This window comes from Crocodylus siamensis, chromosome 6 (assembly GCF_052110815.1).
Source record: "Crocodylus siamensis isolate JL-2025a chromosome 6, ASM5211081v1, whole genome shotgun sequence".
Taxonomy (NCBI): domain Eukaryota; kingdom Metazoa; phylum Chordata; order Crocodylia; family Crocodylidae; genus Crocodylus; species Crocodylus siamensis.
In genome coordinates, this window is record NC_143400.1 from 17,962,369 (window position 1) to 17,974,797 (window position 12,429).

The 12,429-nt window shown below is 57.3% G+C and overlaps 1 protein-coding gene across 1 annotated transcript; it reads right to left on the minus strand.

Annotated features, from left to right (window-relative positions):
- Positions 1 to 426: 426 nt before the first annotated feature.
- On the minus strand, positions 427 to 4,522 carry LOC149861348 (uncharacterized). The gene is made up of 6 exons (XM_090054212.1): positions 4,515 to 4,522; positions 3,592 to 3,713; positions 3,261 to 3,322; positions 2,934 to 3,032; positions 2,566 to 2,689; positions 427 to 1,519 (listed from the first exon to the last, which is right to left on the minus strand). Exon 6 carries the CDS (start codon positions 1,503 to 1,505, stop codon positions 666 to 668), a length of 840 nt encoding a protein of 279 aa, XP_089910338.1. The 5' UTR covers positions 1,506 to 1,519; positions 2,566 to 2,689; positions 2,934 to 3,032; positions 3,261 to 3,322; positions 3,592 to 3,713; positions 4,515 to 4,522; the 3' UTR covers positions 427 to 665.
- Between the last annotated feature and the right edge of the window lie 7,907 nt (positions 4,523 to 12,429).

Below are 12,429 nucleotides of genomic sequence, written 5' to 3' on the forward strand. Positions count from 1 at the left end.
TGCTACTTTGGCTGGTGGAGATGGTGGAACCACTGGAGCAGAGCAGCAGCCCCTGGCAGTGAGGAGTGACAAGGCCTGCGGGGTGGGCCTCGCTACCCAACCCTCGGTATTTGGGCTGGCATCAGTGGTAGAGCCCCTGGGTGGCAACCCTGGTTGTGTCTCCCTCCCCCACACACTGGGCTGGGTGGTAGCTCCACGGTTTGGCTTCTAGTGACTGTGACCCGGTTTGAGGAATAGCAATGGGATAATAGGTGAGTTTTTCCTTAAGGCATGTTTGCTCCCCTTGTCCCTTTGCAGAAGCCCATTTTTTGTCTCACGTTTGCCCTTGATTTGCAGTACCCAAATGAAGGGTGAGCCACTCAACAGCTTGCATCAGCTTTTATTTCCCCGGGGCTGGGTCAGCCGGACTCAGCCACGGTCCCGTGTATCTGTGTGCAATGGTTGTGTCTACCCCCACAGGGGTAAGGGACTGAACCCTGCAAAGCATTGGGTGCTGCTGTGCTTATCCGAGGCGTTGCTGAGCTACTGGCATCTTCGTTCCTAGGCATGGTGGATTTCTGTTCCTTCCCCACCATGAACTCAGGGTGTGAACATGCAGCAAGTCCCTATGGGCATGTCCAGCTTCTTGCAGGGGCAGAACAAGCTCCCATCTGCACACACAGGAATCAAAACCCCTCCTTGCTGCTCTTCAGAGGCACTGGGAAAGGGATCCCCGAGCAGTGCTGATGTGCGACAGCCCCCGGGCTGCGATGCCTGCAGCGTGGTGCCTGGCCGACTCCAGGAGCCCTGCTTGGGTGGGCAGCCCCTTGCTCCCAGCTTCTGGCAGTGCTGCAGACCCCTTGTCTTCCCACACCACTTCTCGCCTTAAAACGGGGGTGGGCAAAATCTGGTCCCTGGGCTGGATTGGGCCTGTGACAGACTCCATGGCTCAGCAGCCCCTGCAGCAGTGGCTCCTTCTGGCTGTTGTTGCTGGGCCCAGCCCCGCTGTCCGGGCACCCTGGCCCATCTGTCCTGCGCCCACTGCAGGGGGTGGGACCTGTGCAGGCAGGACACATGGGCAAGAGGCTGGGATGGGGCTGTGGCCAGGAGCGACACAGGTGAGCAGGGCCGGGATCTTGGGGCAGTGACAGCAGGAAGCCGGAGTTGGGGCTGAGCCGCGATCCAGTGCTCAGGATGAGTGCGGGTCCACGGGCAGGGGCATGCAGACAACAGATCGCAGCTCTGCCCTGACCCCGGCCCCCCCTGGCTGTCACTGCCGCGAGATTCTGGCCACCGACCCGGAGCGGGTCCTCGCCCGGCTGTGCCCTGCCCACTTCGCAGCTGGATGGTCGACATAGAGACCCCAGGATCGCGGGTCCGTGACAGTGCAGGGCTGGGGCAAGGCCCGGTTCTGCGGCCCCACACTGTCTCGGCCCTGAGACGCTGGGGTCTCCAGGAAGACCTGCCAGGAGCCACAGACAGGGGCTGCTAGGAAACGGAGTCCAGCTCCTGCCTGGATTTGCCATTTTGTCCACTTGACCTAGAACAACGTGCAGGGTCCCAGGTTATTTCCTGCTTGCTGGCCCGGGGGAAGCGCAAGAGATCACCTCCCCGTGTCCTCCACACTTGGAGCCCGGTCTCCCCTTTCACCCGCGCTCTCCCCCATGTGCTCCCCTTCCTGGCAGAGCTCACGTCCTCTTTCCAGGCCCTCGCCCAGCTGCCCACGAGGCCACTACAAGCAGGGCAGGAATGGACGAGCACCGCCTGGCTCCCGGAGCCCAGGAGCCCTGCCCGCAGAGGCTGTTCTGGCCACGATTCCCCTTCTGGGAGCGCGGCCGAGCGCCGGGATCCCTGGGAACATGGAAGTGGGAACCCCTGGGATGAAGCAGCCAGAGTGCTCTCCTGCACCGGGAAGGACCCTGAGCCCTAGCAAAACCACTCCTGAATTGCCCAGGGGCTGCTGTTACCTGTCACCTGCCCAAAACTGTACCCAGAGCCACCCCTGTCCAGCTTGAAACAGGCTTGGAGGCCCCATTCACCCCCCATGGCCTGAGTCTGGGAGCAGCACAAAACGGCCACCTCTGTGCCCAAAGGGCCCTTTGGGGGAGTGGTAAGTACCAGGCCGTGAGACCCCGGACCAGCCCCACCTGCCACGTACCCGAGATGGGTTTGTTCGGGAATTCAGTCTGCGGAGAGAAGACTCTTCCCTCATCCCATGGACACTTCCTAACCCTGGACGGCCCACCTGCCACTGCAAACACACTCAGAGGCTGCAGCAACATGGGACATTGCGAATCTCAATCCCAACACAGGGCTGATCGGGGCTGCTGCACAGCTGTGGGGTGAGCTGGGGAGTTGTACCTCCCCTGAGGCTGCTGCTTGCCGTTACCTCTGAGCATCCCCAAGGGCAGGGGTGGTGCCTCCTGGCCTGGGGACAGGCCCAGGGCTGGGGTCAGGGGGCAGGGGCGGGGGCTGCAGCCTGGGAATGGAGCAGGGAGCAGAGCAGGGCTGGGGTGGGGAGGAGAGGAGAGGAGAGGCTGCCTGGGGGGAACCTGCTATTTCCACCCCGAGACACAAGTCACCGACCTGTATGGGGAGTGGGGGCCTCCGGCACAACCAGGGGGCCAGAGCACGACCCTCTGCACCCTGTCAGCCCAGACGGTGCAGTGATCCAGCATGATCCTCCCTGGTGCCCACGGCGTCCATCAATCTGATGGGGGCAGAAGACACCTGCTGACCCAGCCCAGGGTGCAGCTGCCCTGGACACAGCACGGGGCTGCACCCAGGACACCGGACTCCAGCCCCGCTTCCCCGTCTCAGCCCCAAACCAGCAGGGAGGAGCCCTCAGGCCCAGCGCTCCTGCACGGGGAGGGGGACTCCTGTGGGGCCAAGCCAGGGGAATTGTCTCTGACGCCCATGACCAGAGTCCAGGGATGGACGGCTCAGGCACTCACCTCAGGCTTGGAGAGTGGCCTCCTCCAAGGGCTCCCGCTGGTGCCTCTCCAGGGAACGGTGTCCGCCACGGAGGGCTGGCGAGCACGGACCCTCGGGAGCTGCAACCCAGCAGACATCACATCACAGCCCCGGCTCGGAGCGGGCCCAGAGCCACGGCCCCTTTCTGACCTGCAGGCCCAGAACCGCCGCCCCTTCCAGAGGGCCTGCCGCCCCACCTACACCGCTGGGGCATGGCAGCCCTGTGGGACAATATCCCCCGGTCCCAACGTGTCCCTCACAGGCACCCGCCCAGCCCCGCTGGGATCCCCACATGGATTGATGCTCACCAGTGTACCCGGCACAGCCCCGCTTGGGGTGACCTCGTCCTCGCCCCAGAGATGATTGAGCCCTGGGCATGGGACAGGAGGAGCGGGTGAGCCCCGGCACCCTGGGCAGATCCTAATCCCACTGCCGAGCTGTGCGGGGTCTCACCAGCCCAGGTGCCAGAGCGCCTGGGGATGCCCACGGGCAGGGATGGAGCCTCCCTGCCCAGGGCTGGGGACAGGGGCAGCAGCTGCCCCCAGGAATGGAGCAGCAAGCAGAGCAGGGATGGGGCAGGGAGGAGAGTGCCCTGCACCCTGGCTGGGGGGAAACTGTCCTGTACAAGGAGCCACCGACCTGTACGGGGAGGGGGGGCCTCCGGCACAACCCGAGGCCCCAGAGAACAGCCCTCTGCTCGCTCTCGGCCCAGACGAGTCCAACATGATCCTCCCTGGTGTGCTCCACGTCCACAGATCTGGCTGGGAGAAGAAGACACCTGCTGTCCCAGCCCGGGGTGCAGCTGCCCTGGATACGGCATGGGGCTGGCACCCCAGACACGCGGCTCCAGCCCCGCTTCCCCATCTCAGCCCTGGACGAGCAAGCACGGAGGGCCCCCTGGACCCAGCGCTCCCTGGAAGAGGGATGCTTGCGGGGCCAAACGAGGGGAGCTATGGGTCCAAAGCGGGAATGGGCTACAAGCCCCGGGGTGTGGGACCAGGAGGGGAGGGCCTGGTCTCTCACTGTATAACATTTGGGAGGTGTCTTGCCTCCCACCGCACAGTGCTCAGACCCTGAAAACTGGGGCCTCAGGGCACTCTCAGCCCTGAGGGGCCACACTCGTACGCTCACAGTGATCCCTAAACAATTCTCTGAGTCCAGGGAGATCGCCCCACTCCGACTGGCTGTTAGAGAGGTCCCTGCCTTTGTCCCTGCTGAAACGCTCCTCTTCTGGGCCTCTAGAGGGACCGGAGCTGCCCCAGTGAGGTGGAAACACTGCCCCGAGCCTCGGCTGGCATTGCTGCCCTGGCTCAGGGTTTTGCGGCACTGAAATGGCCTTTGCACAATGTGCCAATTCCTTTCTATGTCAGTGCTGCACTAGGGTGACAGGAGAAGACCCTGAAACAGCTTCGCCCTGATAATGAGCTGAGGAAGCAGGTGGTGCAAGGACAGAGGGCTGCACTGAAGGGTTTTCCAAGGGCCAGATGGTGTCTGTGGCTGGACAGGGGTGGCGTAGACAGAGCACCAGACTCCTGGCATTGGAAGAGGAATCACTCTCTTACCTGCTCAAGTGCTGGCACTAGTTCAGGTGAGTCACCAGGGATGGCTCCTTCGCCGCTCCCAATGGCTTTGCCCTGGAAATAGCTCCAGACACAGACACCTGCGGGTGCAATGGTTTGTTCTGTCCTAAGTGCAGGACTTTGCACTTGTCCTTGTTGAACCTCATGAGATTCCTTTTGGCCCAATCCTGCAACTTGTCTGTAGGTCACTCTGAATCCTAGCCCTCCCCTCCAGCGTATCTACTGCTCCCCCAGCTTGGTGTCGCCTGCAGTGAGATTCTCCGTCACCTGAACAGCAACGCTTGGCTTCAGCTGCCTGAGAGCACAGCGTGAATGCCGTCTTCCCTGGGGAGACCCCAAACGAGGAGAGACCTGTTGGCTCAGAGGTCTGAAGTCTGAGGCCTTGGTCCAGGCTCTGGCCTCTGCCTGCAGGCCTCTGCCTAAAGGTCAGCCTCTGTGAGGTCAAAGGTCAGCCTCTGTGAGGTCGCAGCCCCTGGCCATTGGCTGAAGAGGCTGGGTCCTGCCCAGGCTCCTGTGTGAGGTCACAGCCGGCCCAGCCCTCCCCACGCAGGCCATGCCCTGCCCTGCCCCAGGCCAGCCCCTTTGGGGTATGCATTGCCCCTGCCATCCTATCCCATGGGGCAGGCAGTGGCTCTGTGTTGGGGGAATGGGTGTCTGGGGTCCCGGCCTGGTCTCAAGTTGCCCTCCCTGGCTCATGAAGGGGAGGCACCGCTCCTGGGACGTTTGTGAGGAGCCAACTCAGATTGGTCCTCTCCTGGTGCAAACTGACCACAAGATCCTCCAGGCAGAGCTGAGGGCAAATTTCTCCCTTTACATCTACGTACTGGACTTTGCCCATAAATAGAACAACTGGCTGAAAACCAATAAAATGTGCATGGTATGAATGAACGCACAGAGAGAGCAGTGCTCCTATAGCCCCGTGCTTCTCAGCCAGGGTGTTGCGGCACCCTGGGCTGCCAAGAGATCCTTCCAAGGGTGCTGTGGGGTGCCACATCTTGTTAGCACTGTCAGGTGTGCAAACACAAGTCGCAAGATAAACCAGAAGTTTCAACTACGAATCCACACTGCAAGAAACATGCTGTTGTGGTCGTGCTCAACATTTTGCAGCAGAAAATTTGCTCTAGTTTGTTTTCCTATAATCAGCTGGATTATTTGAAATGATCCGCAATTATCTGAAATGAAAAGCTGGCATTTACCAAGGGGGATTTCCTCTGGGACGGTTGGGAGCCTCAGCCGTAACCGTGGCACAGCACATGCCACTAGAGGGCTCCCACAGGGTGGAGCAGAGCCGTGTCAGGCAGGAATCCGGCAGGAGGCAGGGCTGGTCCATGAGCAGCAATGGACTTTGTCAGAGGTGATGAATGGGTTTGCAGAGAAAGACCTGTCACACGGTCCCCCAGGGGTGCTTGCTTGGAACCGGGCCTGGTCTGGTCTCTGAGTGCCCCCAAAGCCAGCCCAGGCCTGGGTTTTACAGCGGAGGTGGACTGGTTCCTTCTCAGTCCGATCCTCCGGCCATTCAGTCCCGCACCCTCCCTGGTTGTTCTGCGGTGCTCACTCAAGGAGCAGCATCCAGGTCCGCTCACAGCTTGGTGGGGAGAATAAGCACGGCCCAAAGTGCCAAGCAGCAAACAGACAGCTCCACTTCACTAGAGGCTGCCTGACCAGAGGTCCTTTGCCCCCTCGAAAGGGTTAAACAGTTCTTCTGTCCCTAATGCAGCCCACAGCACCCCCAAGGGCTGTTCTTCACCCAGCCTGCCTGACCAGCTGCAAACTAAACTTTAGGTCATTCCCCCATAGCAGCTCATATCCCCCTTAGCTGTCTCCTTCCATCTCTCTCGGGGCAGCCTGGGTGCCTGTGACCCTGTTTCCTCTAGCCTCGCTCCCCGGGAGGTCCTCTCCTTGCGGAGGGCAGGGCTAGGCTGCCTGCTTTACCTCAAGTGAGGGGATTCTATGCCCCCAAGCATCCCCCACTTCAGGACACGTGTCTTCCCAGCCACACGCAGGGGTCCCTTTGCTTACTGAACAGCCTTGTTTCCTCTGCTGCAGCCAGTCCGGCTCTTGCAGCCTTTATTTCCTGGCTGCTTTGAGCTCTGTCCCTTGATGCCTATTCCAGTGCACAGCTCCTATCCCTGTTGCCTCTAGGCTACTTGCTTTCCAGATGCACTCTCCCCTTAAAGTAGCAGCACCCCCGGGCTCCCCGTTACAGCATCCCAAAACTACATCTACCTTTTGGACAATAACCCCGTGCTGTTCAACATCTTCATCAATGACCTGGATGAGGGGATGAAAAGCCTGTGGGCCAAGTTCACGGGCAACACCAAGGTATGGGGTTGTGCGGACACATCTGAAAATAGGCTGCAGATACAAGCAGACCTAGACAGGCTGGCATGTTGGGCAGAACATAACTAGATCAGATTCAACATAGAGAAATGCAAAGTGCTGCTTCTGGGAAGGATGAGCCCCCAGCACACCTACAGGCTGGGCATTGCTAACCTGACCAGAAGTACAAATGAGAGGTATCTGGGAGTAACAATAGACCCCAGCATGCATATGAGCCGGCAATGCAACACAGTAGCTGCTAGGGCCAATAAAAGTCTGGCATGCATCAATCAATGCATCTCCAGTAAATCCAAAGAAGTGATTCTCCTACTTTCCTCAACATTGGTGTGGCCGCAGCTGGAGTATTGCGTCCAGTTCTGGGTGCCGCACTTCAACAAGGATGTACTAAAGCTTGAGAGGGTCCAGAGAAGGGCCACCCGCATGATCAGGGACTTCTGTGGCAAGGCATACGAGGAGAAGCTGAGGGATCTCAGACTCTTCAGCCTAAAGAAACCAAGACTGAGAGGGGACCTGACTGTGGCTTACTGCTATATCAGAGGTGTGCATCGGGGCTCAGGGAACAACTGTTCACCAAGGCGCCCGGGGGGGAAACTAGAAACAATGGCCACAAACTCCTGGAAGATATTTTCAGGCTGAACATTAGGAAAAACTTCTTTACAACTAGGGTGTCCAGACTATGGAACAAGCTCCCCCTGGAGGTGGTGCAACCATCCACCCTCGAGGTCTTCAAGAGAAGACTGGACAGGCACCTGGCTGGGGTCATCTGATCATGCAGGGGGCTGGACCAGATGATCCTTCGGGGTCCCGTCCAGCCCTGTGATGCTATGATTTGCATCACACTGCAGACTCACACTGAGTTTTTCTTCATAGGCTGCAGCTTCCAGCTCATCTTGTTTATTCTCCATACTTCTCATATTTGTATAATTACATCAGATATATTTTGCCTTTTGACCTACTCTGCTTGCTTCGCTTTTGCACCACTTGTAGCCTTGTGACTTTCTGGCCCTTTCGCAGAGTTGATCGACCTCCTCCAGTCCCTCCCCACTTGGACCCTAGTTTAAAACCCTCCTTATGAGGGTGCCCAGATAATGCCCAAAGATGTTCTTTCCAGTTGTGGTCAGATGGACCCCATCTCTTGCAAGCAGTTCTCCTCAGCATAACATTTGCCCATTGGCAACGAATTCAAAGCATTCACACCATCATCACAGCCACTCATTTACTTCCAGAATGCAATGGTCCCTGCCTGGACCCTTGCCTTCCACAGGGAGGATCGATGAAAACACCACTTGTTCTCCAAGCTCCTTAGCCCTACTGCCAAGAGCCTTGTGGTGACCTCAATCTGCTTGGTGTCACTCCTGGCAGCATCCTTAGTGTCCTCATGGGCAAGCAGGGAAGAGTGGTGGTCTGAGGGATGGATGAGCTTTAGCAGTCTCTCTGTGACATCCTGAATTTGGGCTTCAGGTAGACAGCACACCTCCCTGGACCCCAAATCTGGACAACAAATTAGTGCCTCTGTCCCCTACAGCAGGAAATCACCAACCCCCACCACTCTGTTCTTCTTCCTTGCTGCAGTGGCCCTGGAGCCCCTGCCCCTGGGGCTCTGCCCTTCCTGTTCTCCAGGCGGCTGAGTCCCCCGCATCATGCCTGCAGATGTCTTGGACCACAAAGTGCTTGAAAACAGTTGTTGCCCTGCGGGTGACAGCAGACAATACGCTAGATATGAGTCAGCAATGTGTCTTTATTGCCAAGAAGGCTAACGGCATAATGGGCTTCATTAGTAGGAGCATTGCCAGCAGACCGTGGGAAGTAATTATTCCCCTCTATTCTGGACTGGCGAGGCCACATCTGGAGTCCTAGTCCTGTGTCCAGTTTTGGGGCCCCCACTACAGAAAGGATGTGGATAATTGCAGAGTCCAGTGGAGGGAAACGAAAATGGTTCAGGGCCTGGAGCACATGACTTACGAGGAAAAGCCAAAGGAACTGGGCTGATTTAGTCTGGAGAAGACAAGACTGAGGGGGAATTTAATAGCAGCCTTCAACTCCCTGAAGGAGGTTGCAAAAAGGATGGAGTTGGACTGGTCTGTGGTGGCAAATGATAGAACAAGGAGCAATGGGCTCAAGTTGCAGCAAGGGAGATTTAAGTTGGGAGCGGAGAGCCCTTCCAGCTCCCAGCCCATACTTATCCCTCCCTAGTCCCTCCAATGACCCCAGGGGAGAGCAAAGCCCAGGGGCTGACACTCATAGTTTTATAGATGTTAGGGTCGGAAGGGACCTATTAGATCATCGAGTCCGAGCCCCTGCCCTGGGCAGGAAAGAGCGCTGGGGTCAGTCCCAGGAGGTTGAACACCAGAGACTTCCCCAGACCCAGCTGGACAGGGCCAGGCAGGGAGCTGGGGGATGGTGATGGGCTGGATTCACAAGAGGACTGTGGAGCTGGAGTGCTGCCTCACTCCCCACCAGTCCCTGTGTCCACAGGCGAGATCTTCTGGGCATGGCAGCCAGGCTCTGGAAGACCTGGAGAGCTGTGGGACTGAGGGGCTCGGCTCCTGGAGCAGAGCCAGGGAAGGACTCCTGTGATGATCTAGGCACAGACAGCCTGGTGGCGATGCTGGGTCAGCTGGGATGTGCTGCATCCAGGGATCTGATGGCCATGGCAGATGTGAAGGTGCCCGCATTGGGCCATCCTGGCCTGGCTCCTCTCCATGCTCAGCTGGCAAGGAGGGCGTGGACAGTGAGGTAGGTACAGCTGGCAGCCAGGAGGTCTCCCCCCAGCTCTGCCACCAGCTCAGCAAGGGGCTGTGCAGAAATCACTCCCCACATGGTCTCTGCCCTCTGAGCAGGGGGTTGGACTAGATGTGACCTCCTGAGGTCTCTTCCAACACAAATACTTGGGGGTGCCAGTTCAGACCCCCTGTGCAGGCTTTGACAGTCAGAGTCTGTTCATTGGGTGTGGATCTCTCTCCCCTGCAAGGGTCCAGCGCCGGGTGGCTTGAGCACACCCCATCACCATCCCACACACTGAAGGGCATTGGGTATATCAGTGCTTTGGCTCCCATTTCAGACGAGCTGAGATGGATCCACTCCCTAGTCTGCAGTCAAACTACCGGGCTAAAACAAACAAGCTAGAATATGGGAAAGCACAGCTAGGAAATGTCCCGGGGCACAGGCCAGCTCAGGAGCAGGGTAGCTCTGCCCTCTCCTGGGTGACTCAGAACAGCCTGTCTGTCTCCTAAGCCCTGTGGCAGGCCAGTAGGGGGCGCTCCTGCATTGAGCCGCCCACCTCCCTGCACCCAGCCACCTGCCAGGCTCCGAATGCCTCCCTGGGGGCACCTCGTGTCCAGCCAACCCCCTTCCTGGAGCACACTCGCTAGCCTGGGGGTAACGTAGCTGCCACCACCCCCAGAAGGGACTCTCTCGGCCCTGTGTCCTCGGGGAAACACAGACCTAATAGTCCTACGGGTACTTGACGCTTGGGGCACTTCTCTAAGTCGGGGGTCAAAAAGGAAAGTCTCCCTTAGTCCGCAGACTTAAGGGGCCTCTTAGGCATAATCTAGACCCACCCCTCAATAACTCTCCCACACCGGTCACAAAGGAGAACTGTATTGATTACAGGGGTAGGGTGAAAACAGGGTACAAGATAGAGCAATATCACAGAAATCCCATCAAGCAAAACAGTCTGGCTGAGGTAGCCTTTTGATCACGCATCTGAGTTACTGCCAGCTAGATATCTAACCAGATCTCGAGTAGCTTACTCACACGCTTCATCCCAAGGCTGTTGGAGATCCCCTCTGGAGGCAGGCCGCTCCTTGCTCATGAGCTATGGGGGAGAGAGCCAGTTTCAGATGGTAAAACTGCTCTCTGAGTCCCCGGCATGGCTGCTGCCCTCCCCCCAGGCAGTCTTAACTTATATACCCCTGTGACCTCATTCACCTGGTCCAGTGGAGGCCAGCACCTGTTGGCTGTCAGCCAACCAATTTGAAATACATCACTAGTTGCTGGGCAGACTCTAGCCCACCAGGTAGGAGCCCTTCACCCAGGTGGCTGATACCAGTCCCGTAGGCAGAGGGAGCAGGTTTCCTGTCCCCTCAGGCATGTATCCAGCTCCGGTTACCTAAACAGATAGGGTAAATGGGTGTCTCCTCTGCTGGGCCCATCCTCATCACATTGTTACAGCGCAGAGATTTTGGTGAAGAACAAAGGTGGCTTCCTGCCACAGGCCCTATGCCAGAAGGAAAGGGGGTTTTTTGACCATCTTTTCTTGGGCCAACAGTCGGGAGAGATGCCAGACAAGTTTTCGGACACAAAATGCCCCTTCTCAGGCCTGGGGAAGAAGGAAGTGCAGACTGATCTATATCCCGGGTAAAGCAAACTCTTCTGTTAACTTGTGACTTACACAAAATTCACCTGGTAGAAACTTCAGGTGGTGATGTAAGGGCCAAGTTGCTGGGGAAGGGGGTTGGATTCTGTCCTTTCCTGGAGGCCAGCAGGTAAAGTAAGCTAAGGGGCAATCAGCATGGGTTCAGAGCAGGCAGATCCTGCCTGACCAACCTAGTTTCATTTTATAACCGGTCACAAAATGCTTGGGTGAGGGAACAGAGGTAGATGCTGTTTACCTAGACTTTAAAAAGGCCTTTGACACAGTGTCACACCCAGTTCTTATAAATAAACTAAAAAACTGCAATGTAGATTATTACACAGTCCAGTGGGTGGAAAATTGGCTTGTGGGACGCATGCAGAGAGTAGTGGTGGCTGGGTCAGTTTTTTCTACCTGGAGAAACATAGGCAGTGGAGTCCCTCAAGGCTCTGTCCTGGGACAAGTATTATTCAGCGTCTTCACTAGTGACTTGGACAAGGGAGTAATAAGCACCTTGCCCAAGTTTGCTGATGACCCAAAACTATGCGGGGAGGTAAACACACTAGAGGCCAGGGAGCAAATCCAGGCTGATTTGGACAGGCCGGGGAGGTGGGCAGAACAGAATAGGATGCCATTTAACACGGATAAATGCCATGTGTTGCACCTGGGGAGGAAGAATAATCAACACTCCTATAGTCTGGGAGGGACGACTCAAAGTAGCACAGGTGCAGAAAGGGATCTCGGAGTCATAGTCGACTCTAAAATGAACGTGAGTCACCAACGTGATGAGGTAGTGAGTAAAGCTAATCGCACTCTTTGTTGCATAAGTAGGCGCATCACAAATAGGTCCAGGGTGGTGATACTTCCCCTCTATGCGACACTGGTCAGGCCACAGCTGGAGTACTGCATCCAGTTTTGGGCGCCGCAATTCAAGAGGGATGTAGATAACCTGGAAAGTGTTCAGAGGAGGGCCACTCATCTGGTTAAAGGCCTATAGAAAAAACCCTATGTGGACAAATTGGGAGACCTGAACCTCTTCAGCCTCCACAAGAGGAGGCTGAGAGATGATCTTGTGGCCACCTACAAACTCATCGAGGGGGTCAGCAGGAAGTGGGGGATACGATGTTTACCAGGGTGACAGTCGGGGTAGCTAGAAACAATGGACACAAGTTAAAAGACAGCAAATTCAGGCTGGGCATCAGG

Coding starts and splice junctions, on each gene's coding strand:
- LOC149861348 (XM_090054212.1), bottom strand. CDS start 1,505: ATGGCAAATCCAGGCAGGAGCTGGACTCCGTTTCCTAGCAGCCCCTGT.